The sequence below is a fragment of the Dromaius novaehollandiae genome, unplaced genomic scaffold (genome assembly GCF_036370855.1).
Source record: "Dromaius novaehollandiae isolate bDroNov1 unplaced genomic scaffold, bDroNov1.hap1 HAP1_SCAFFOLD_27, whole genome shotgun sequence".
NCBI lineage: Eukaryota > Metazoa > Chordata > Aves > Casuariiformes > Dromaiidae > Dromaius > Dromaius novaehollandiae.
The window spans coordinates 136,158-163,382 of NW_026991415.1; the positions used below are offsets into that span (position 1 = coordinate 136,158).

A 27,225-nucleotide genomic window follows, 5' to 3' on the forward strand; every position below is an offset into this window, starting at 1 on the left:
AGTTTACACATGACACTGAACATTTTTTTTCCTTTAGGCATTCCTAGCAGACACTAGGGACAAGATTCATCTGTCCAGAATTAGACACCTGTGTCTGGGTTGTCATTTATATTTATTTTCTAAGTTGAAATAGAGAGCTATGATGCAATTTGTTTCATTCTAGATGGGTCTGTAGAAGAGATCAGATAAATCATGCTCCGGAAGTGTTTATTTCTCACCACTGGCTTTACGGAATCCAAATGGCTGGCCTAGATGGGAAATTCTGCATTGTAAACCTTTGTGGCGAGATTAATTTCAAGCTTAAAATATCTACAGGTAGATATCTACTAGTATGATAGGTGTCTGCATGTCATTATAATCATGGAGATCTGGCCAAGCCTCCAGCTAGAAGCACCTGGGTTTCCCATAGGGCCACATACATGTTTAGATTGTCTTGGATATCCTAAGTGTGTTAAATGGCAGCAGTGGCCTACATGGGGCACTAATGAGAACCTTATGAGCAATTCAACTGAGCAACTGCTATGTAAGGGTATATTGAATTGCTGTCTAGGCGGTTTTCCATTTCCGTGGACTATAATGGATGCTTTGGCACTTTCTTTCTGCATAGAGCTACATGACATCAAAATATAAGTGCCCTAAGCTTGAACTGATCCCGCCTTTAAAGACCAAAAGGTTTTACTAACAATCACCAAAGAGCTCTCTGCTTAATCTTTATAGTAATGAAAATATTGTTTTAAGGTTATGTGCCATTTTTTTTTATTTTACTTTTAAATCAGTTGAGGAGCATCCATCCAGTGCACAGGGCATGTTTCTTCTTTAATTCCATTACTCTGTTCTTTACTCAGTCTGCTATTTAACAAAATAAAAACAAAATATGAAGGTGAATGACTTGATTTAAAACAGTCTTAAGAAAAAAACAACACTGTAGCTATAAACCTTAAGTTGTGCTTGATTTCTTCACTTGCACAGAGAAAGTGCACAGTGGTCTGATGTTACAGATACAAATTAATAAACAAATATTACTCTCAAATATGATCATCTGTTTTCAGAACAGGTGCTATAATCTTTCTCTTCTGTGCAACAGTTGTAAAGTTCTGAAATTATACTAGCCTGCTTATTTTAACAACTAACTATAGCATTCTGAATTCCAGTTTAGTAGGAAATCTGTGCATATTTAAGAAAACCAAAAGTCAAAACAGATTTTCTTTTCTATTAGTCATGTAGAGAACTTTGAGGATAATCATTTCTTCTGGCTACAAGCTATCTTTTAGATTTTACCTTTTTTTAATACAAACATACTTGACTACCGATAGACTTTAGTATGTAATATTCTGGTGATGATGTAACTTCAGAAATACATGTCCATTTGACTTAAACAAATTGAAACCTTTAACACCTATATGTTTGCAGTGTGTATATGTGTGGTTTACTGTATGAAAACAGTTTTGTACCACAATAGAACTCTATCTTAAAGGTGGCATTTATGAAGGATACAGATTTTTTTCCTGAGACAGTGGAAGGAACATCTTTGAGTCAGTAACAATATTACACTTCTCCACCTCTTGTTGAAACTGAAAAGTGCATACATACATGTATATATATGTATGTACATACATTTTGCTTCTAATACAAATTAATAGTAAGTTGTATGACTAAAAATAAACAGAATTTTCTACAGCAAAAAAATCCTTTGTTGAACAGTACAATGGGGAATATTTTTTTATATATTAATACCTACTTCAAAGACCATTTAGCTGTCTTTTTACAGTACAGAAGAGGCTTTTTATGTTTAATCCATTTGAAGCCTAAAAAGCAAACCAGTTTTCCACTTTTTATAAAGAATGCTTATTTATATGCATTTTGTGTATTGAATCGGATAGAGGTTATTTTTTATCATTATGAAGTGTTCACATAATTAAAATCTTTGTTTCTATTTCTGTGCCTTGTTTTCACAGACTAAAACTGGTATTGCATTGTTGTATGATGAAGTATCTGAAAATGCCTATGACATCCGACTGAAGCTTACAAAAGAGGTATTAACAATTCAAAAACAAGATGTCGTCTGTGTTAGTGGAAGTGATCACAGTGCAAATGTAAGTGCTTCTAGATTTCTATGTTTTTGACTGTATATTTTAATGTCTTCTACAGAGATCAGAATATGCTATTGGAGTGCGAGATATGTTATTCGGTAATAGAAAATATGTAATGATCAATATTTCTTTTGTGCATATTTGGATTCTTGTAGGTAAGAACTTACTTTTTTATCTACAAGATGGTATGTGTCCTTTATTCTGACATGACATTACAAGAAATTAAAAATCTATAAATATTGAGAGTGCAGTATTCTTCCACCAAATATCGTTAGCTTATTAAATGAAAAAAAATAAAAGCAAGAAAAAGCTGTATTTCCAACTGAAAGCATTTTAAGAGTAAACTAATACAAGGACTTTTCTTCATTGATGCATCAAGTATCAACAATTGTCTGTTCAAGGGCATAGAGCTGGCTGGGAGAACACTTGACAGATACTTACTTGCTTCATTTTAATTCTTCTTCAGCCACAGATGGAGCTTACTCAGTGCCAGCATATATATGGTGTTTTTTTTTTTTTTTTTACCCAAATTCAGTTACAAAGTTTTTCTAAAGCATGTGGTGTCCTTAAGCTATAGAAAAGTCTTCTGTATCACCATTTAATATTGTTGCTAGAAAATCTAGAGACATTTTGTATAATGAGTACAACAATGGCATCTGTGCTTTGGACATCTTCAAATAGCATCTTTTATTTCCTCATATGAAAGTGTTCCTCTTAAATCTAAGTGTAGATATCCCAAATTTACTGAGTAAAATAAATTTCATGAACCATGCTGGTATTCGCTAGAACAATGCATGGCAGCCTCCTCAGAGGGAGGGCAAAAAGGGAGTCTTTTGTCTATTTGTTATATGGCACATTTCATCTGAACATAAAATCTAGCACTAGGAGTTATCATGTAAGTTTATGATATCCTGTTGAGGATTAAGAGCCTAAAAGTATATAGGGGTATCTGTATATGCATACACACACGCACGCACGCATGCACGTATACATGTGTGTGCATATGAGAGCGAGAGTGAGAGCCTGCTTATGTAACACATACATACATAAATTTCTGCTACAGTAAATATCTGTATTTTTTGTTTAATATCACACAAAAACAAACAGCTTTTAGAAGTTAGAAACTATATACTGGTTTCAAACCTTGTCTGTGTAATTCAATGGAACGTGACTTGCTTTTAAAAATGTGCAAAAAGACTGCATCAGTGGGCAGCTAGTGGAAGAACACTTAGTGAAGTGAAAGGCATGTCACATTCCGGTTGGTTTGCTGAAATAAATATAAGCCTGAGCCAAAAATTGTCAGCTTGTGTATACTTTCCACTTCACTGAGAAACATGAAAAGGTGCAGACTTTAACTACAGACATTATTGGTAGCACTGAGAAGTTGTATGCAAACTGTGGTTACAAAAGTCATAGTAAAATGTTTTATGGCTGCAATTCATGGTGTCTGTACATATAAGCATACATGATGGCTCTGGTCTTGGTGGCATCTAGATGCCTTTTGTATAAATTTTCTTTCATTGAAAAAGAATAGAAATTCATCCTATTCTGAGATAGTTCTTGACTGAATTAGCACAGGCTAGTTGCATCTGAGAAAAAAAAGAAGTATCAAATCTGTATCTGTATTGATCATCTTTCATTGAGCAAAAAAGCAAGCCTGATGCACTTTACTGCTACATTTTATGTGTCCCCTAAGTAGCATTTGCTGGAAGAAGACAGGACAGGAAAACAGGCTCTGATAATACTTGGAGTTTTAAGATAAGAAGTAGGATTTTGAAAAAAGTTCTGGAAAGTAAGAGTCAATGTAGTGTACCAGAGCTCTGACATGTAGCCACTGTGTACGAAATGAGCTGAAGATCCTAGGTTGTATTTCATGACGAGTAACAATTAGGTAGGTAAGTTAGTAGGTAAGCCTAGAGATAAGGGCATAGCCTGGGACTACGTCAGAAAGTAAACAGCTTTTCCAGTATATAGAAGTAGCATTAATGTGTAGAAGTGAGGGAGTTTCATATACAGGTCAGATGGCAATCTAGGTTTGAGTTGCAAAGTACTATGTGGCTCTAGATATGAAGTTCATTAAGAAGGAATTCTTCCTCATTGCACTGTTTGTAGGCAACATGGTAATTCTGCCAAGCTGACCTTTCCAGGAAAACACTGAAACATCAGGTGATCATACACAAACAACTGGGTCTTCCTCAACCTGTCCAGTTGCCTATACTGTGGTAGAGCCTATAGCTTTGTACTTTTTAAAATTCATTTAATTCTCATCTTCACATGTTATTTTGATGTTACGGCTGAACTTTTTCCTTGTTTCCTTTAATGGACAGGATAATATTTTCCTCACTATTTTTCTCCATATTGCTATAATTGGTGGGGTTTTTTTTTTTAAACAAATGCATTGAATTTATATAATAGAAATTATAAATTGCAAAACTGAATTGTTTTGAAAATCTTAATCTTTATCATTTGTTTATGATATTGTTACAATATTACAATATTATTACTATTACAATATTTATTGATTGTTTACATTAATCCTAAGTTATCCTTAAGTTTTCCTCAAGTTTTTTGTAGGTTTTGTTGCTGAAGACTCTAAAATGTAAATTACAAAGCTCTTACCTGTTGCTTTTCTATGGGCCTTTCAAGATCTTCTCAAGTTGTCCCTTCTTGAAAGTGTTATCTTCAATCTGCATGAGTTTCTGTTGTCAAACTCAAATGAGAAAAATGGATTAAATCAAGGCTTCGTGGCAATATTTGCTTTGGTTTACTTTGGACCAAATAGAAACTTTTGGAGCATTAGTTTTTAAAATAAATGCCAATTGAGTGTAATGTAAAGATGAGCATTTTAGTTTTTACAGAATATAAATTACCAGTATATAGGAACTCAAAGGCAGAATTTGAAATCAGGGTGAAATAGCTGGAAGTCCTCTAGCACTCTCTTTGCTAACTCTAAAATTTTGAAGAAAAATTCAGAAGAGCTAAATGTTTTAAGTGTTTCAAGAAAATAATTTTGCTTGTCCTCTATATGACTATGTATAATTCAATATGTTAATAGAAAATTGTAACCTGAAAGGCATTTCTATAGCAGTTATAGACAATCACATTGTCTTACTGATTTATTCTTCTCCTTTCTATACTTTGCCTTTATTATTTATTATTCATAGTTCATCTGTATTTTGCACACAGCCATTCATCACACTATTTCCTTTATAACAAAAACAGAAATAACTCATTTGCTTTCTTTATGTAATCATCTCAGATATGTAGGAGGAAAAAAACTTCTGCTTTTAGAGTTGCTTTTCGTAGGTGGAATATGTGAATGGGAAAATATTGAAAGTTCTGTATCTACTTGTGACAGTACTTAATTCTCTAGCCAGTTTTGTGGAAAGCATTCCATGTTACCTGTTCTGCTCCGCTATCAGTTCTTTCTCATATACTTCCAGCCTCCATGGGGCCGACCAGTTCATTGAGCTTGTGCAATACAGAGGACTACACAAGCCACTGGGGTGGGTTGGACTTTCAGCAACACAGATTGCTCCATAAGCATCTCACATTGATTGTACAGATACAAGGCAGGTTCTCTCACTGTAAAATACTACTAAGAGTAAATTACTTCTACTAGCATCATCTTGACCTTTACTTGTTTCGTATTTTGTCTCTGCCATACATTTTTAAACACTGAGAAAGCTGTTCACCTGTTCATGAGAAAATGTAGAGCTGGTTTTCTGTAATTTGATGGCAGTTCATCCCATTTCACTAGCCCATTTCACTAGACATTTGACTTGGATGTAAAATAATAAGGGAGAGGAATGTGGTTTGTGGAATTCAAGGTATGTATAGAAGAAATAGGTAAAGAAAGAGTTGTCTTTGCATTTCGATACCAGATTCTACACAATAGAAAAGATGGCTTTTAAATATGTAAAAAAATCCTTCCAGAAGTGGAACCACTGTGGGAAATAATATGTTCTCAGTGTTTGATTATATATTATTTGATTATCTCTCTATATATGTTATTAAATATGTGTTCCTTCCAACAAAATGTTTCAGTCATTCAGACTTGGAAAGTCCAAGCACTCCAAACAAGTCTTTGTGACTTACTTCACAGGGTTCTCATTGGTAGGAAAAAGGAGAATGTATGGGAGAATCATTCATAGAAGCAAAATTTGAAAATACTGACAGAAAAACAGGTAATTTTTTTTCAGGATGAATAGTTTAACAATACCCACAGAAGCAAATTGGTTGTATGGTAGCTAGGGAAAGAATCCATTATCAGTTAAAGGAGAAACAGGACGGCATTTGTTTCTATGCTTTCATAATATGATGTGCTTTACTAAGATGTGATATTTCTGTAATTTTTTGCTTGTCCACTTGTTAAAATTAGTTTCCCATATATTGCTAGTGCCTCACTATCTTACTATCTAGTAAGTGCTATCTTACTTCTCCTGCTGTCAGCCCAGTTTTATGCCTCTCCACTTTTCATAAACATTTTTTCTTTTCCTTTCTATTACCTTTCTGTGTCTATTCCCTGCGAAGTCCACTTGCAAAGTAAGAAAAAAAAAATGCATTTAGCTTTTTATCACTATTAATCAGTCCCTCCCACAGAGCTGAATTGTCTCTGACTTGATCAGTGGTAGAACAAATAGGTTTCTGATGCAGGCTCTTGGCTTGTTAATTGGAAGAAGACTCTTCAGAGGCTTTTGGGAGACTAATATAATTAGAATAACAAAAGCTTCACATTCTGGGCACACAGTCCAGTTTCACAGGTCTTGTCTTAGCTGGAGTTTGCCACATCGAGATAAGGTAGGTGAATAGGGACAAAAAATAGCAAGACTGGTTGTTTTGTTGATCCAAAAAAAAAAAAAAAAAAGAAAAGAAAGAAACAAGCATCTGAATGTACTGTTTAAATCTCTGATGAGACTGCTATGACTTTTTTTCTTTATAACTCAGATGCTAATAAGGACAGAAAAGAACGTTCTTTTAGCACACCTCTAGAGAATAGGTCTGCATTAAAAGTTTCTTTATACCCCAAGTACATTTCTGTCTAGGTAACTACTAATACTACTGTTTGCCCAGTGCCCATTCTGCCATAAGAGCTAATAACTAACATTTCTATTTATCTGGAAATATCAAGCTGGTGATTAAAGAAAGACTTCTTTTTGAAAATTAGATTTTTTTGTATGGAGGAAATACATTATTTAGCCTTTTGTTATTTATTTTCCATACTCTGGGAAGCTGGCCTAGATATTTAGAAGACAGATATCAAATAATGCTTTAGGATATATTATTAAAGATCATAAGCTCCTGTTGCTGTCACTTTGAGAACAGTTAGAAGTTTATATCACAAAATAAATAATAAATATGAGTATTCATCAGCATGACAAACAGAAAATAACTTTGGTTTATTATTAAAGGCAAAAAAGTAACTAGCATTGACAAAAATAGTAATAAATGTACAGAGGAGAATAATAAAAGGGACACTGTAGATATCCCTGAAAAAAAAATCTCCCTGAGATATGGTCAGAATCTAGCTGAGGTTAAGTGCCCTTACCAACAAGGTAGAAAAGAGAGCAATACAGTATCAGTATTTCTGTGTTGCTAACCAGGCAAACAGGCAGACAGATATATGCATCCTTTATTAAAATTTAAATTAATCTGTTATTGTACATGGGGCCATGACAAACTGTCAGGATTGGTAAATTGCTACTGTATATATTGCAAAAGATTGTGCAACAGTTAAAAATCTTCGATAGCTAGATGCAGAATATCTGACTGTGTGGAAACATAAGCATCTTTAGTGATAGAACAGGACACCGGTGGATACAGCCTCTATTGTTCATCTTTGCCTTCACACCTGCCAACATGTAACAGCGAATGCCATTGAAATTATTCAGCTAAAGAACAGCTGTGTTCTGGAAGGATTTAGCTGTAACTCTTGTTATAGCATGTCTTTTTACTTGAAAGAAATCAGCTTATTCTTAATGGAAAAAGAAAGAAATATAACTATATATTGCCACTGGGGCCATATATGTAATAACAATTAGCAACTCTGAAAATCCAGATTTGTAGATGATCTGCACAGCCTTTATCTATATTGTTGCTCTCACAGTCTGGGATCAGTCCAAGTCTCAAATCTTCTCTTATCACCAAAGATAGCTCCTGTCCCAAATTAATCTTACAACTCAGTGAGGGAGTTCCTGGAGATTCTTGTGAACTTTTACCAATACTTATACCAATATTGTCACTGAGAAATCTGTAATATGATCACCACACCCTGGAGAATGAACTACACTGTGGTTTCTCAGACTCATCCTTATTAGAATAGATCACAAGATAATTTAGATTGAAAGGGATCTGTGGAGTCATCCAGTTCAACCTCCCACTGAGATAGGGGTGGAGTCATCTAGTGCAACCTCCCACTGGAAGCAAGGATAGCTTCCAAGTTTGTTCAGGTTGCTTGGGGCCTTGTCCACTCAAGTTTATAATATCTCCAAGGATGGAGATTCCACCATCTCTCACCAGGGCAGCCTGTTCTAGTACTTAACCACTTTCACTGTGAAATTATTTCCCATTATACTCAACTGGAATTTCCTTTGCTGCCAGTGGTGACTGTTGCCTCTCCTCTTTTTATTGTGCACCTCTGAGAACAGTCTGGTTCAGTTTTCTTTATAATCTTCCTTTAGGTTGGCAGGCTTTAAAAATAGAATGAGTGACTTCGTTTTACTCTATCAAAAATGAACTAAGACTTTGATCTGCAGTAATGGAAATAGTTATAACAACATAAACTGATAAAAACACCTTATTACACTTAGCAAGGATCATCTACAGCTGTCCCAGATCTCAGCTTGCATGTGAAAAGATCTGCTTTGCCTCTGTACAAACCTCTACTGGTCCTGGCATGCCTCAGTCAATTTTTATAGCTGCATTTTTTTTCCTGTTGCTTTGGGGTAAAGATGACATCCTGTACAAAAAAACAAACAAACAAACAAAAAACCTGTGTTAAAAGTTCCAACTATCTCTTATATTCACAGTACTCTCTTGCTTTCTGTTTACCTGTCTTTTATTACAGCTTACCTCCTTTTCATGGCACTGGAGAATGAAGCATCACATGTTGCCATAGAGGATTACTGCATGCTTTTCTCTCTATTGAGGTTTCTTGACCTGTATTTCCATTTTCTGCTTAATTTCTTCCACTTCCTGACAAGTTACAGTGTCTTTTTAAGACTATAAAACTATTTCTAAGACTATAAAACAGTATTTTAAAAATCACATGGATTTAGGGCTAAAATTTATACAGACAGCCTTTGAGCAAAAAGCTTCTGCTGAAGGCTAAACATGTTACAACCAACAGTATAACATATTCTGTTGTAAAACCGGTCTTTGATTTCCACCCTCCTCCAATACATGGAAGAGCCTTTACATTATTTTTCATTGCATTATATAACAGTTTACCTAGTTAAGGGTAAGGTGCTGGTGGTTACAGTTCCCGAGAGAGCCGTATTAACAACCCTTAGAAATACATGAATATGGCAGATTCAGTCTTAAGTGGCTGTGAAATTTAGGTGAAACCTTCACTGTTTTCTTAAGATTTGTGATACTCATGGTCTTTCATAAAGGCTGTGGGACATATGTAAGTAGTAACAGGAGTCAGTAAGGAAGCAATCAAAATTCAGTGTTTTTTGGCATTTAATTAATTAATTAAATTTAATAATTTGTTTTTTGATCCCAGACTACAAAGTACTGCAACAAGGAACCTCTCTAATCCAGTCCTAGATACTGGCATTGCAATTCTTCTGAAATGCTGAATGATATGTGAAGTCTACTAGCCTTATCATGGGTGCCTATACTAGTCAGCGATAAATCATAATCCAGTACCATCTCTAGTTACAGCTGTCATGTACACTCTTTCTCCCAGGCATAGTTTTTCTTCTGACTTCCACCTTGATAGAATTTTGGCAAATGCAGTCCCTTCTGTAGTTTAAAATCCTTATTTCTAGCAAGAGTGTTGGGCAAAGGGCAGACTGCATCCAGTAGGAAGTGGAAGTGTGCTGCTCATCAGCAAGCAGTGAGGGTTATGTGAGTGTAGGTGGAAATCTCAATATATGGCAGAATATTAAATATATGCAGAGCAATATGCTGAGGAAGCTCTGGGATTGAACAGGTGGAGGGGTGTAGCTGAGAAAATCCTTATCTGCAATGATCTCCCCACCAAAGGATTTTACATATTCTTGTTCTGCCCTGGATGTCTGCATTTGGTGATACATTTTACGTTTACATTTTACATTCTCACAGCATCTGTCTCTTCAATCATTTTTTATCTTATAACTTCCTGTGGCAGCTTCAGCAATAAGAAAAGATAAGATTTGGCTGATATCTTAAGTATCTTCATTTTCTTATCCCTTTTTGTATCATGCTATTTCTTTCCTTGCACCCATGTGGGACAGGTTACAGACTTGTTTTAGCTCTTCTTATTGTATCTTTTTGTTCCACTTCTTCCTTTCCCCTGAATATTTCCCAAGGGATTGGCTGGTAAATTCTGCATTATTGTTTAAGGCTGGCTTTTGTTTTGTATCGTCACCCTGCCATGTCACTTGGAGAAAATTTGGTGCCTTATTTCCAACATCTAAGATGGCCTTTTGAGGTTATTCTTTCCAGTAGAGGAGATTACAGCCACAGAACTGGGAATAAAGTTTCTTTATCTAATAAAAACAACAAAGACTTTGAACTACTATGAACAATGCAGCAGTGAATGATTTCCTTGCTTGCATTTTCCTGGCTTGCTGTTTAGCCACTTACCGTGCTTAAGTTAATAGTGTGTTATGGTTTGAGATGGAGCTGGCAATGTGGAGGCTAGATGGTCTCAGGTACCAAAGCACGTTTAATCACAGATATATGGACAAGTGACACAGCAGCCTTTCAATGGAGGAGGTGGCAGGAAGAGTTTGGGCGGGCCAAACGTTGACATTTCTCCTATGACCTGCCTGTGCCCTGGCGGTGCAGACCAGGTGGCCCTGGAGGACACGGGGGGGCCAGTGCCCTTGGGCACTCCGGCAACCTCCATGGGCGCTTTGCTGGGTCCACGCGGCAACCTCAGCACTCTCGGCTATGGGTGAAAATGCCTGGTTCTGATTGGCTCAAATTCCCGTGTCACCTGGCGATTGGCTGTTGCTGGGGAAGGGGGCACACACAGCCTGCCCCTCTGGAAGGTTCTGCATGCTGTGGCAATGGCATGTTCACAGCTTTCAGTGTGATTACCAGGTTGTTTACCCTAAAATTACTCCCTTATTCTTGTCTGCTTCTTTCTAACTATAGTACAACCAGTGCCAACTGCCAAATAGTCATGACTGCCGGCTAGCATCTCCTAGCCTTGTTATGATTTATCTTGGATACAAAATAGATAGTAAAATGCCTATTATTTTTTCCACAATGCATGACGAACAATTGTTTAAATAATTATTTCTCCTTTTCTAGAAGGCCTTTCTTTGCTGTATGAGCGTACTTTTTTAGAAAGAACTCAAATTTCCAAGTGTTTATGTTTGTGTATATTACTTTTATAGCCACCTAGGATCATTACATATATATATGCTGAAAATATATATATATACACACACACAGAGTATATATATATATGTACTATATATATACACAGTGTATATATATATATATATATATACACATACTGAATCTTCTCCCAAATATATCCCTTTATATCAAATTGTGTGGAAAGCTTAAAGTACCTCCTCATGAAATCTCTCCCCTTGTTCATTAACGCACAAATAGAATACTCTTCATAATGAAGGATCCCCTTCCTCGACTGCCAGTGCTGGATGTTGACAATCTGGTAATGATGACAAAATGGGTAGACATTGATGGGTGGATGTAAAATCCTGCTACAAAACACTAAACTGAATTCTGTGATTGTTCAGTGACAGACAGCAAGCAGCACCAAAAATTAGAACTATAATCGGCTTCTGACATTGGCCCTTAAGCTCCATTCACATCTCTAGAAAAGTCTTTTATATGTTTGTATCCATCCACATGCAGAGATAAACTTTTCTATCAAACCATTGTATTTTAAAAGAACATAATAGGTCACCTATGTCAAGAGCTATCTCATAACTAAAAGACAGGTGTTTGACCACATAGTTCTCCAAATTACATTTAAAAAGTATCATAAGGCAGGTCTCGATGTTCTTTGAGAAACTTTATTAAAGCTGTTGGTTGTTTTCAGCTATATCATTCTCAGGAGTTAGGTCTGTGAGCCAGAGTTTATGATTTATTTGTAGGGAAATACACTTAAAATGAGGAGGGTAATTCATGTTTTTCCTGACATAGAAAGATTTCAGAAGTGGATTAAAAACTTTTTGAAAAATACATAGTATTAAAGGATAGTTTCAGTAGCAATGGAAATTGTTACAACCTCCACTTTATGCCTCCAGTTACCAACTAGTCTCTTCTCTAGTTACTGATCTCTTGCTCTTCTATTTGGTGTCTATGTTTTCAAGTTTGCATTGCATTTGTTTTTCAACATATTCTCGCATCATTCTTGGAGTTCTTTAAAGTTTTTGCCTTGCTGCTGTCTGTTTCAATATTGATGACTGAGATCTTTTAAGCTCCCCAATCTGTTTAGTTATATGTGCTATTTCAATCTAGAGCTCTCCTGAAATTGTCTCTCCCTGAAATTCTCTCTCCCAGGGCTTCTAAAACCTTTTGGGACTACATCTAAGCAAAAAAATGCAGGCTTAATTAACAACTATATTTTTGGTACTGCTTTCATGCTTAAAGCTTTGGAGAGCTACAGGTTGTTGAAAGCGACATAAGTACTGAACTGCATCCTGCCCAAGTCTGATTTCATCTGTGGTCTGTGCCTGTCAGCATCTTAGGTTAGGGCAAAATCCTTTCTGCTTATTCACATCGTGAACAGCTTTTTTATGCATTGCAGTTGTTTGCCCTTGTGCACAGAACAAGATCTTGTTCTGAAATAAAGCCCTTGTCTCTGAGCTACGTACTGTGACAAGATATAAACCCACTGGTTGTGCTCTGGCCTCCCTTCAGAACAAATGTTGTTCCATGAGCATGATAGTGACTGAGGAACAAACGAGTTGATCACTTCTAAATATTACTTCTAACCACAAAATTTAGTTTAACTCCACCCTTTCACTTTTGCAGCTACAAGGGTTTTTTTTTTGCCTAGAAATTGCTTTTGCTTCTGTCGTGATGACTGCTGATGTTAGTCTTTCATGAAAAGCAAAGTGCTTCCTTAAATGCAGTTGCATTGTCTTTGAACATATCTAAGCCTGTTCATGGTCAACAACCATGAACTCCAGTGTTTCCATGCTTTGGAACAAGACAAAGGTTTTATTCAGGCATGTACAACTGGATTTCTGGATTACTCCTTCCCCCTCCCTCCCCCTCCCCCCCATAAGCTACATTTTCATTTAAAGGCATTTAAAGGACTTTTTTTTTTTAATTAAATACTGGCTTTACCAATAAGATGCTTTTTTTATTTACCCTTTTGGTTGTGTTCTGTGCTCTGACTGTCTGCCCTAACAGGTGGCTGGACTCATTTTCACAGAGGGTCCTGTCCATCCTATAGTTCTCTCTACCATGCACCTATAAAATTCCAGGAAATAGCTTTTTAACACTGGATATCTAATTGGCAGCAAGAACAAAAGCGCAAAAATTGAAATGAACTCACAGACAACATTCATATCTGCACACAATCCCTATATGCTAATTCTTGTGAGTCGACTTTGGTTTCTTGGACCAAAGAGACAGTGTTTAGGAATTTTATTTCTATTCAAACCTTAAATAGAATTCACAGGAAGAATTCATCTTACGCACCTACATTTTCTAACTTTTCATTTTATGACCTTTCAATGATTTCAGTTTTTCCAGAAACAGATAGCAGATTTAGTAGAGATATCAAGATTGGAACCCATCATTTTGCAGTGGGATTTACGCCCAGAGTTAGGCTTTGTTTCAACTTCTCCATTTGTTTGTCTTACCCATCTGTTACAGGCTTTTGCCTGTCATCTGAAATTTCCAGTTCTGTGTAGCAGTACTTTTTTATGAAATGATAGATATGTTGGTCCTTGAAACCTCTTGTTATTATTATAGGGCTATGTAAAAAGTGTTAGAAGTAATCTTAATCTTGCAAATTCCATTATTCTGTAATATTAAGAAAATTATAGTCCTATTTGGGCTTTGGCAGTGAGTGTGTATTTCTGCGCTTCCCTCTAAAAGATTCCTTGATTGTAAATTTAGGGGAAAAACTGATCTGTGTTCATGAAATAACATGATAGATCATGGTTTAAAGAAAGATAAAAAAAAGAAATATCATTTCATTTTAAGGTCTAAAGGCCATATTATTGTTAAAAAATGTTCACTCTTTTAAATTCCAATTATGGTTTACCCTGGTAGCAAGGTTTAAAATGTTGTGTCTGTAGTCTGAATGTGTCTATTTTCAACTTCATGTCACTGAAATTTGCACTATATTTGTCTGTAAGATTCACTCTTCTGCCAAGGAAGTTGCTTAAAACTGTGCTTGATCATCCCTGAAATATGCTTAAAAAAGCTAAATAGGTTCAAGTCCTGGTATCTATTTCACTACAAGACAAACCTCTCAAGCTGTTTGGCATTCTTGTGGCTCTTCTTTGCTGCCTCTCCAGTTTGTGTGTTATCATTTTCAAAATGAGCTTATCAGAACTTGCTGTATTTGTTCAAGTGTTTGCACCACTGCCAGATACAGAAATAATTTAAGTGTCCATATTCCTGCTTAATAGTCACCTAATGATGTAGGATTACACTAGTGCTTTTGGCTGTGGTTTTATTTAGGAACACAGATTTTTCTCATACTCAGTAGAACTCACTTTTTTTGGAAAATCACCTTTTTCCAGATAGAGTGCTCTGCTCTATTTATTTATGGAATTTGTTTTCCTTGTTACAAGAAGAATTTATCTTTTATTTGCTTGTATTAAAATATGTATTGTAACTTACTTCCAATTTAACAAATCATCAAAATAACTATGTACTCAGAATCTGTCCTGGTGATCATTACTTCTCACTTTGTGTCACCTACAAACATTATTGCAATTAATTTAGATTTTCTTTCAGATCACTAATTTTTTGAACTTTTTTAATAATCCAGGGACTGTCACTACCCTACCAGAAGCATACCCACTTAATGATGACTTTATCTTAATTAAATTTTGATTTGGAATCTTTTAGTTAGCCAGTTTAAATGCATTTAAAATATGCCATATTATTTTGCGTAGTTTTATTTTTTTCATTAAATATTTTTGTGGTGTCAGATTGGTGCCTTATGTGGGTTATTACAGCACTGGTACCTGTCACTAAGACTGGAAACTGCATAACAAATATTAATTTAATTTGAAAAGCTCTGTTTTCCACAAAATTATTCTCCTTTAAATTTTTATGAGCTGGGTTGATTGCTATTCTATAATGGAACAGGTGGTTGGTTGACAGATTATGATCATCTGACCTTTAAGCCCCTGTGATATAATGAATTTATAAATGTTTTAAATATTGACCCAATTTTAGCTTTCTTCTATTCTTCTGCAATTATACACTCTTCAGTTTTTGGAAAATTGAAAATCACTAACAAAAATCTATCTTTCAGTGAAAATCAGAGGTAGGATTTGGTCTTGTATGACCATTAGTCATGATCATAGCGAACGATATATGATTACGTAATAGCAATACTGTTTCATAAGACAGATTTATGCATACAGTTGAGATGAGTTTGTTTAAATGATCTTGATAATGACACTGTCCAGCTTTTGGTATTTGACTTGGCAATTTGAACATCTTTACATGTAGAGGGTTCCTTTGCATTTTTTAAATGTAGCTCTAATTTAAAAGGCTGTTACTAGGAAAAAAAAAAAAAGATACATGTGTAATAACTTATGTCAAAGTATGTTTTAATAGGAGTATTTGGAGCTACATAATGAGCTATGCTATAAGCTCTGAAAATATAAATATCAAAATTATAACAAACTATTATGTGAGTAGAGTGCTTTGTAGGGCATAAAATATGTGTATTAGTTATAGTTGAATGGAGAAAATGCCAATAGACAATATCTTGCTTGTTTTTTTATTATAAAAAGGCAAAAGCTGTCCTTGCAGCATATGTACATTTCTTGCCAAATAATGCTCAAGTAATCTAAACTCTGAAATAATTTATTTCATCATTTCTGTACAATGAGTTATATTGGGATAATTTTTTTAGAGGGGATAAGTATAGGTGCAGGGAAAGAAAAAAAATTAAATAAGCGAGTAGGATTTATGTCATAGAAAAATGGCTCTTGGGAATGAGTCAATGATTTAAAACGTAGATATCCATGTATTCTCAATCAGATTGGATCCAAGCTTTCTCAGTACACATGATTATTTTGATTAAAAGTTTTGATTCAATTCAAAATGAAGAATCAATGAAATAATCTGAAACAGCACATACTTCACTAAAGCTGAATTATATAGTCTGAGATTGATTCATACACGCCTTTGATTAAATCAGTTATCATATGTCATGATAGAATACTTTTCCATTTTAGCACAGACTGGAGTAGTATAATATTCATGGGAACAGAAAAGATAAACTTTAAAAATGCAAGGAAGTATTCTTAAGTTTTAACTATATGCTTTAGTTTTTACCCTCTTAAAGTCAAACTGAAATGTATGACTTACTGTTGCCCTTTCCCCCAAGTCAATATTGTCACAAGTCTGCTAAGTTGAGTGTTAGAAAAAATAAATAACGTGTTGGGTATGGGCTTAACTGTTGAACATCAAAATTCACATTTATCTGAATTAGTGAAATCATAAAATGCCCAATCAGAAATTTACATGTAAGAGTAATCTCATATGAGATTCTGATATACAGAATAAAAAGAAAAATATTTTACCTTAAATGTTCAGTAGTTACTGTTGTAGGTGCTGAGAATCGACATTATATGCAGTATTGTTCAGCATGTTGCTAAAAAAGTCCTGCTCAACTATTAATTACTGTCAACAGATGAAGTAAAGATACATGTTCCATTATTATGGTGTCAGGCACTGAGAGGTACACATGAATGAAATGTCAAATTCAATATAGTATTAAACATATGATAGGTTACTACAGAAAAATATTGATAAATGTTTATCTTCTTTATGCACTTCAACAGAAAATGCAAGAAAATAATCATGAGAAGCATATGCTGCAAGAAAATTCACATAGGCCTGAAGATATGGATTAGAAAACATTGGTATTTGCAATTGAAAAATGATCAGCTAGAGAAAATAATTCAGCTGTAAAAATTTGCATCTCAAATCTCTTCATATAGTTTTCTCACAAAAACATTTGTCAAAGCAAAAGGATGTAAAAATTTCCATCTAGGAAGAATAGTGCTTCAGTAATAGAAAAAAAAAACATTAAAAATCTGTGTGCAGAATTCACAATATAAAAGTGTTCTGCTCTCAGTGTTAAAGACCTTTATGGTAAGGGAATTAAATGAGTGCCTGTGAAGTCAGTCTTGAATCATACCTCAGAACTGAACTTGATCACCCAGATTCTAGGGTACCTTTGAGAAATAACTTTTAAAAATTAAAAAAAAAAAAAATCAAAGACATTTTATATGCTTGTTCAGATATCATATTTTCATATATATAGTACTATAGTATACATTGTTTTTTCTTGAGAAAATTAAAGGTTCTTTGAACACAGAATTAAAATACATTTATGGATCATTCCTTCAGCATCACACTTTCTTTAAGCCTTTCTATAAATGTCCAAGTGCTCCATATGTCTTTGTGCTTAATTTAAAATCTATAATCTTTTCAAATCTTTAAGACCTGTACTTGAAATTTTACTGGTCAATATTAGCTTTAGAAAATACACTTTTTACAGCAGAAACACAACTGTGTCATAAACATAGCATTTAACATTAATCATAAAAACACAACTATGTTATAGGAAATCTACTGATACACTTAACTTTAATAACCCAGAGGATAAAATAATATGAACCGAGCATATTTTTCCCGACACAGTAATTCATTGCCATATGGTATGACTTATTGTGCCTAGTAGCAAACAGAGAGTGATTTGTAATGTTGATTTTTATTGTGATAACACCAGATATAAATCAGTATAATCCAACCCAGTTAATTATTACATTGACAAGTATTTGCAAAAGAAACCTCCTTTGCAGGGTAGTGTTAGAATTTGGAACGATCTTGAAAAATTGTAGAACTGTGAAAAAGAAAGGGTCAGTTCAGTGGAACCACTGCACGTAGGTGGGAATAATGAACTACACAAAGATAGGCAGCACCTTGCAAGGTGAAATAAAGGTTTTAGTTGATCAAAAACAAAGTCATATTTTTGTGTCTGGTGGACATGGACATGGTGACTAGTTTGTTTACACATAGATGCCAAACAAAGATGGTTTAATATGGAAGCACATGTGCTACTTCCTCCCTAAGTATTTTTTCAGAGTTGACCCCAGTCATTCACAAAGGTAGTACAGCTGAGGTAACCAAGGCTAGTCTGAATGGGTCGGTGGCCAGAAGCCAGGAGCTTGACTCCAGTGGGCCAACAAGGTCAAGTTTAAGGACGAGTTAAGCCCAGATGGAGGTGCTTGTGTGCATAAGGAAGTCAGAGTGGATCAAAAGCTTGTGTTACACCTTGCACTGATGAAGGTGGAGGTTGAACATGAGTCCTTCATTGAACAGAAGAAAGGCCTTACTTGAACATAAGACATTAGAACTTGCACGCTATTTAATATCTGTACACTGTTTCCTAGTGTCACATATTTGACTTAATATTTTTGCAGGATTATTCTTATTCTCTTCTATTTATTTTTAATTATTTTGCCCATGTTATTTTTCTTTATTACTGGAAAGCTAAAGGTATCTGAAGATAACATCTACTCAGTGTTCTCGCTCTTAGATCCACGCCTCCAGCACTACGTTTGGTTTGACAGGACCGAGTAGAACATTCTTAGCATTTAGGATTTTTTTCTTTTTCAGTATTGCATCTTTGAGACTAGTCAGGCACCAACAGGGGCCTCATTACCTGTTGATAGAAAGAACATCTCTATGAACAGTTTAATAGCAATCAACAAGAAGAGGCAAGTAGTTTGATCTCTGATTGAAGAATATATTTTTATTCAAAATAATAATTAAGCACATACTGAAGTTGCAATGATATGGAGTCACTATATGTTTAGTGAAAAGTGTATGGATAAATTAATTCTACAGTTGAGGCTTTAGAGTAATATATGATAATGGGATTTGTTTTGAGGGTTAAATGCTGAAACAAGGGACTTACTGAGGTAACTAAAGAATTCTTTGAGTAGAAGGATGCACAAGCTTAATTTTTAGTTGTTTGCTTAAGTGAACAGGCATCTACTTAAAATCAGATCTGAGAAATGTTTTTAAGAAGATATTGGAAATATTTGTATGCTTTAAAATTATTTATAAATGATTCCGCAGGAAAAGAAAAATTGGAATGAAATATTTGTATGTTTCACTTGAAAATTATGTTTTGTTGTGGAATTTGCTTTAATTTTCTTTTTATAGGATTTAAGAGCTTGATGAATTCAAAACACATTTTTAGAGAGAAAACCAAAGTATTCACATTTTAGGCTGATATAAAAAATTTTTTCATTTATTTGATTTGGCTAAAAAAACAGAAAGAGTGAACTAGCTGCCCAGTTCCAGACTTGCACAGTCACTTACTTACTTACTTTCCTGAAATGAGGCTTTATATATGTGTATATTTATATACGTGTGTGTGTGTGTGAATGACACCTGAGGGCTGTGCTGCCATTCAGAGGGACCTGGACAGGCTGGAGTGATGGGTAGAGGGAATCTCCTGAAGTTCAATAAAGGGAAGTGCAGGGTCCTGCACCTAGGGAGGAATAACCCCATGCATCAGTACAGGTTGGGGACTGACCTGCTGGAAAGCAGCTCTGCGGAGAAGGACCTGGGAGTCTTGGTGGAGAAGAAGTTAACCATGAGGCAGCAATGTGCCCTTGTGGCCAAGGCAAATGGTATCCTGGGTTGCATTAGGAAGAGCATTGCCAGCAGGTCAAGGGAAGTGATCTTCCCCCTCTACTCAGCCCTGGGGAGGCCACACCTGGAGTACTGTGTCCAGTGCTAGGCTCCCCAGTACAAGAGAGACATGGAGTTACTGGAGTGAGTCCAGCAAAGGCTTACTAAATCCCCTGATGAGGGGACTGGAGCATCTCTCATATACTGGGACTGTTCAGCCTGGGAAAGAGAAGGCTGAGGGGGGATCTTATCAATGTGTATAAATATCTGAAGGAAGAGTGTCAAGAGGATGGGGCCAGACTGTTTTCAGTGGTGCCCAGTGACAGGATGAAAGACAACTGAAACACAGGCAGTTCCATCTGAATAGGAGGAAACCTTTTTTACTGTGAGGGTGACAGAGCACTGGCACAGGTTGCTCAGAGAGGTTGTGGAGTTTCTATCCTTGGAGACATACAGAAGCCATCTGGACAGGATCCTGGGCAATGTGCTCCAGGTGATCTTGCGTGAGCAGGATGATCTCCAGAGGTCCCTTCCAACCTGAACCATTCTGTGATTCTGTAAAGATGTTTCTGGATACTGTACTTTAGTTCTGTATGTATTTCATGATCAATATTCACTTTGGAAGGTGCATTTTGCAGTTTATGAAACAAAAGATCGATATTAAATCTGAAAACCATAATCTGTAATTTCAGTGAACTTGTAGTATTACAGTTATCATTCACATACTTTAATCTTAATAGAGAAAGGTATCAAAATGCAGTATACTGTTTTAATTATCATCTCTTCCATGTAACATTTCAGTGAATATACTACTGCCTTAGGATACCACTGATATGAACAATTCCTATTCTTTCTTCTACCTACCTCTGGTTGAACGTAGTTCCTTCATGAATTTCAGAAATCTAATTAAATGGAAGATACTATTTGAATTTATTACCATTACAGTCCAGGTAGAAGAAAAAAATTATAATTATTCCATGCAGGCAAATTAGAGACCTAGACCATATGTGTTCACTCAGATCATTTGTTCAGGAGAGAACCACCTGAAATCTTTCTGAAGATGGATGGTGTTTTGGACTTTGGGTTTGGAGCTTGCTTTTACCATGGTGCTTTAGTGTGGAAGCTGAAGAAGCAAGCAGCTGGACAGAAAGCATCCTCTGGTCTGTAATACAGACTCACAGTGCACTGAAAGATACCGATTAAATTCAGAAGAAAATTCATGCAGATATTTTGGGGCAGAAGCACAACCAAGAATCATACAGTATATTTGATGGAAAGAGCAAATGTAGTGATCCTTCTGCTGGGAGATAGTGTCATATGGAATAATATGAGAAATTTAATAACATCCTTTGGCAATTTCAGAAGAGTTCTATTTTTGATCTTTTCACTGTTCTTATCTTCTTTGTACTGATTTATGAATTAAAGACTTTTTAGGCTATTTTAGGAAATATATCTCTTCTTTCCTTATAACTCATTTAATGTATATACTTCTGCTATTTCTGGCATCACCTCAGTTTGTCAAGTAAGTATTCCAATTTTCATATCTACAGCTGTTACAACGTTTTTTGCATTCTATAATGGTATGTAATGGAAACTGAGTTACCTATTTTGGAAGAAAAGATTGAAGATACCAGATTTGCGTTTAATTTATTTCTATATAAAATGTTACATATTCATAACTTGTCTGACTTTATATTATGCTATTCAGCTCAGTAGGCTTTTTACCTGTGATATTAATCATATGTGTATTAGAGCTAACCTTACACCTTAGAATATTGCAATTATGTGAGCAGATTCATCTTCCTTTACATTTTACTGCATTCCTCAATTTATTCACCAAGTGATTAATTAATTTTAAAATGTGTGCAACTATTTTCAACTGAAAAATACTGTACTCATTCTTAAAATATTATCAGGTTTATATTGAGTAACATGTAAAGACTTTCTGATACTATTAACCGTATCCTAGAAATGCTGCATTTTTATCAATTTAACTAAGTTTGCACTGACTTTTAATGGGGTCCTAATTATTCTTGCCTGGTAGAACTTTTTTATATTGTTTAACAATAAACATAGCTTGCTCACAACTGTAACTGTTGCTTTTGCTACTTACTTATTGCTACTTACTTCTGTCCTTATACAATAGATGAGTATTTTTACTTTTATTTTCAAAAGTAATGAACTTATTGGCTATAGTTAGGAATGTATCTCAAATAATAAATAACAGTAGTAATGTAGCATTTTCAAATTTTCTAAAGATATATTAAAAAAAAAGATGCTGTGTTTCTCATTACACCATCTTAGGTGCCATGTGTTTCCTTGAAAAAGTGAAGTTTTAAGTACTTCCATGACTAAAGTTCCAATTTTATGTGTCTTAACTTCTAGTATAGATATTTTTCTATAAAGACAAAGTCAGATGAGGAAGAACTGATTTACTAAGTGTGCATAAAACTGAAAATGTTTTCCTCTAGTACAAATTTATTCACATAATCACACATTCACAAGTTATACCACTCAACACTATTGGGTGAGGCACATGAATTACAATGAGATGAGAATTTACTGTTCATCAGCTGACCCATGATAACATTCATACGGGCTCTCTTTGCTGGCAACAAATACAAGATAATCTGTGCTACGTTAAACCCCTTCCCTTAACTAAAAAGGTAACTTCATGTGTCTCAGTTTTTCTTAATTGACTTCACACTGAATATTATTTGCTTGGAAATCACTGAAAGAATCACATTTTTAGCAGTTTGGCTTAAGATTATGATAACGAGACATACAAATACCTGGACTTCTGCAGGAAATTCAAGTTATTTGCATTTTTCTCCTAATTTCCTAAAGTAGGTCGAAAGTTAGTCTATTTTATCACAGTGTGTGTTGACACTTCACACAGATCATCTGATAAACTGTCAATGCAGCTGATGTCACAAACCTGCTTGCAATGAGAAAGTCATACAAAAGCCTTCACTAATTTTTCTTTTAGTCAGTGCTAAAAGATAGACGGGCAGAAATTTAACTGAACTGTAAAGCTTTTCCTGTTTTATCTTTTGATATACAAAGCACATTTAATTAAAAAAAAAGGAGTCATCCCCAGGACTTTTCCACATGTCTTCTATGTTTTGAAATGCATAGAGCTTATTGCCCCCACCAGATCAGAAAAAAAATGGCAAATTCTGGCAGTAATATAGGCTCTCAGAGTTATTAGGCAATTAGTATCAAAATGGTATTTTTTGAAATTGGCAAGAGACGCAGAGGACAGTTATAATATCATCTGCCTTCTAAAAGTCACAGCAGGGCAGGAAAAGGTTTGGGTTTTTAATTTTTTTAAAAGTTAAGGAAAGAATTTTCTCCTGTTTATGCTTTTCCTTGATGCCAGTTGCTATGCTTTTGCGGTTGCTAATTGCACTTACCCATTTGCCTCCGTTTATTTTTTGGCTTATATAAAATGTAAAACAATATTTGTTTATAAGAAAACAACATTTGTTCCATTGATATAGTCTGCAGTGAAAAATATTATGAATTTGTTGTTGCAGTAGTTTTCCTTTCAAGTTGGACTCAGTGCCAGCCATATAGGGGAAAGCACTTTTATTAGTAGAATGTTCTAATAAACAATTTATTCTGAAAACCTGCTTTTTTGCTTGTAATATCTGAAGGGAAATAGTGAAGAAGCAAAGCCAGTGTCAAAAGCAAAGCCATCTGCAAAACAGATTCATCCCTGTTACGTTTGCCTGTGTGACGTTTTCTGATTTTTTTAGAATTAAAACAACTTTTCATTTGAAAAAAGAAATTTCTAGCAATTCACAGCAATAAAGCAGGCTTTGAAATCATGAGCTAACTGTAAAATCTCCCCTTAAGCTGCCTATTTCTGTAAAAGATCTCATAAAATAGTTTAGATGGTCTTAAGTATCAGAACTGACTACAAGCTTGCTGATCATTCCAGGGAATGGAGTGGAGAATGGGATGAGAGAACAGCCTGTGAGGGATTCTCACACTGAAAATGAGTAGAAAAAGAGATGGAAAATCACAGAGATAAACAGAGCTAGAAATGAATAAAGCAGAATAGGGAAGAAAAATGGTAATAATACTGGAACAGAGAAAATCATTTTTGTTACAGGACCATAGTAAATACGACACTAACAATCTGAAGTATATATGGTTAGAAGTGTCCACCATTTCTTCACATCCCCACCCCCAGTGGAACCTGACTCAGTTACATTTTTCTGGATGAGATATCCATGTTTGATTTGGGAGGATTATTATTCTTAATTGCTGTGTAAGTCTTCAAAAACTGCTATGAAAATCTGTCTGCTCTCAATGTGAGATTCTCTTTGCTCCTCATGAGGTCTTTTTTTTTTTTTGTGAATATAGTTCCCATCTCACTGTAGCTCCCATTGCATTCTAGGAACCGGGAATTAGAAAAACAGTGCTTAGGTTTCTCACAGCAAAAAAGATCCAGAAAATGATATGGGTAGCATAAAGTATGAAGAATAATTCTGAGAAGAATCAACGTCTGGAAATCAAACTATAGTTTATACTAAATCCTGTTTTCATCCAGGATATCTTTATTTACAACAAATACTTCCTTAATATGTTAATGCCATGTTAAATTAGTTGTGTTTGAACAAATATGCTCATTATTAGAATACTACATATATTCCTGTATGCACCTTTGCAAATGTTCCTTTGATAGTAACAGCAGTACTCAAGAAATAAGTGTAATTCTTCTGAGGTAAATATCTCTCTTAGAGCAACAGCTGTTTCCTTTTCAGTAAAAAATATCAACTTATTTAGCAGTAGTTTACAAGAAATGGAGAAAATCACAATATTGGTATTCTCAGTGAAATAAAGGCAGAAATTAAGGTCACTAGCTAGCATGGAACTTGGGTAGAATATTGAGACAAATATTTCTATCAGTGTAAAAAGAGATAAATCATCTCAAATTCCACATAATCTATTGGGAGCAAATAAACTCCAGTGTTCAATAGTCTTATATCAAATAGCATAGTTTCTTCTGGAAGTGTACTTTCTCTTACCCTCATGGTAAGGCATTAGTTTAACAATGAATTCATGGCTTGAGCAAAACTTACTGACTCAAAAAGCATCATCTTTTGCAGCAGCAGTTATTTTATGGGATTCTCATCCAAGTATTCAGCCAGCCTAATCCTGCTTAGCTTTTGGAATCTGATGCAATTACGGGCTATTGTGATAAGGCAAAAGGCTTACTACCCAGATTTATTTTATAGTAATGTGAAGTCAGAACTTGCTGTGTTTAGATATAGTATTCTCCCCTTTTTCTTGGCAATATTATGTCAAGTAAGTCTTTCTCATGCTTTTACAGATTCCTATATTTGCCCTCTAGTTGCCTTTGTATGTTTACCTTCTGTTTGTGTAGCTTCTTAGCTCTGCAGTAATCTTGAGAGAGTAAATAAATAAGAGCTATACAACTCTATTTTGAATTATGTGCCAGCGGAGAGGAGGAGGGAAACAGAAAGTAAAATCAAGCAATCCATAGTTAGACTACAAAGCCTACATCTGTGCTCTTGGCTTTCTGATCACCACGGAGTGACACTAAATCACACTTAATTAATTGCATTAATTTCTTCAAATGATTTAACATTTTTGGTATGCTCCCACAGATTCTTCTGTCGTAATAATTGCACATGTTTAATTACTAACAAAATAATACCTTTCACTTGCAAACAAAGAAGTGCCAATTTTTTTGGTATAAATCATGGTTTCCTAAAATTTCCCAGATTACTACTGCTAAAAGCAGCAACATTAGTAGTTGAATCTTGACCCATGCACATATATTTAGTTTCTAGACAACTATGATCCCACTCCCATGACCTGACTTTACCAACTTTCCTAGTGTTACAAGAAAAACACCGCCTTCTATTATGTGCAGACCCTGCCTGCCCAATGAGTAGAACAGAAAAAGACTCACTTTATTAGCATTTCTTTTATTGAAGAAAATCTGAAGTTTACAATTGCTAGCACGTATCTATGACAAAGGTGTTGTAGACAGTTCCTGGTGTCAGTTGCATGCACATGACTGTGACCTATGCCAAACTGCAAGGAGGACTCCATCTAAGAGAGATCAGCTCTTGCACAGATACTTGGATGGTGGGTAGGTGTCATTATGTTATCTGCACACTGTTATAGTTCATGCTGTTTTTTACATAGTCCAAGTTCAAAATACTTCTGGTCTTCCAGGCCAAAACAGTTTTATCTTGAATTAACTTTGTAGAAGCAAGAGCATATGCAGCTATAAGAGTACCAGCTAAAATATTGTTTGGCAAGATGGCATTAGCTTTTTAACAGTTTGTTAACCTACTCACATAAAGTAACTAATATAGTTCATGCTGTTCTTTACATAGTCCAAGTTCAAAATACTTCTGGTCTTCCAGGCCAAAACAGTTTTATCTTGAATTAACTTTGTAGAAGCAAGAGCATATGCAGCTATAACAGTACCAGCTAAAATATTTTTTGGCAAGATGGCATTAGCTTTTTAACAGTTCGTTAACCTACTCACATAAAGTAACTAATCACTAATCTGCTGTGAGTCAGCAGGAGATTCATTCTGCCACTAAGGCACTCAGGGATGTTGAGGAGGGTAGTGGCATTTTCTGTACCACTGCTGAATATCCCACTCCTTCATTCACATAGGACCTATTATCGTCTCTCCAAAGGTGTCTCCAAAGGTCTCCGTGCTACATCCTGACTTGACCTACTCCTGTATCCAGTACTTGTCTCACCTCACTTCTCCTGTGCATGTCTCACATTGAGTTGATTTCTACAGTGTGTCAGACTTCAGGCTTGTGTACATGTAGGGTCTACAAGTGAATTCCTAAGTGGGTGTGTAGGCAGATACAGTACTTCAATAACATGAAGCCATCTTTTTCTGCCTGCTCCACAGGCACTGAGAGAAGTGAGGAAACAAGTCCTAAAATTTCCCATGTACTACCAGTAGTTTACTTACTACAGTGTGGGCAACCTCGTGCTTTAGAATAATGACATGGTGTTTTGAAACACATTTTATTACTGAGTGAGTTAAAAGCTTTTCTTTATATGATAAACT

The 27,225-nt window shown here is 35.2% G+C and overlaps 1 protein-coding gene across 1 annotated transcript in view; it reads left to right on the top strand.

Moving 5' to 3' along the window:
* The window catches only part of LOC135326297 (gamma-2-syntrophin-like), a 128,497-nt gene that overhangs the window by 4,733 nt on the left and 96,539 nt on the right, over positions 1-27,225 (top strand). Inside the window, exon 2 of the mRNA XM_064504177.1 lies at positions 1,956-2,093. Within this exon, the coding sequence (XP_064360247.1) occupies positions 1,956-2,093 (138 nt within the window). The remainder of the gene's footprint in view (positions 1-1,955; positions 2,094-27,225) is intronic.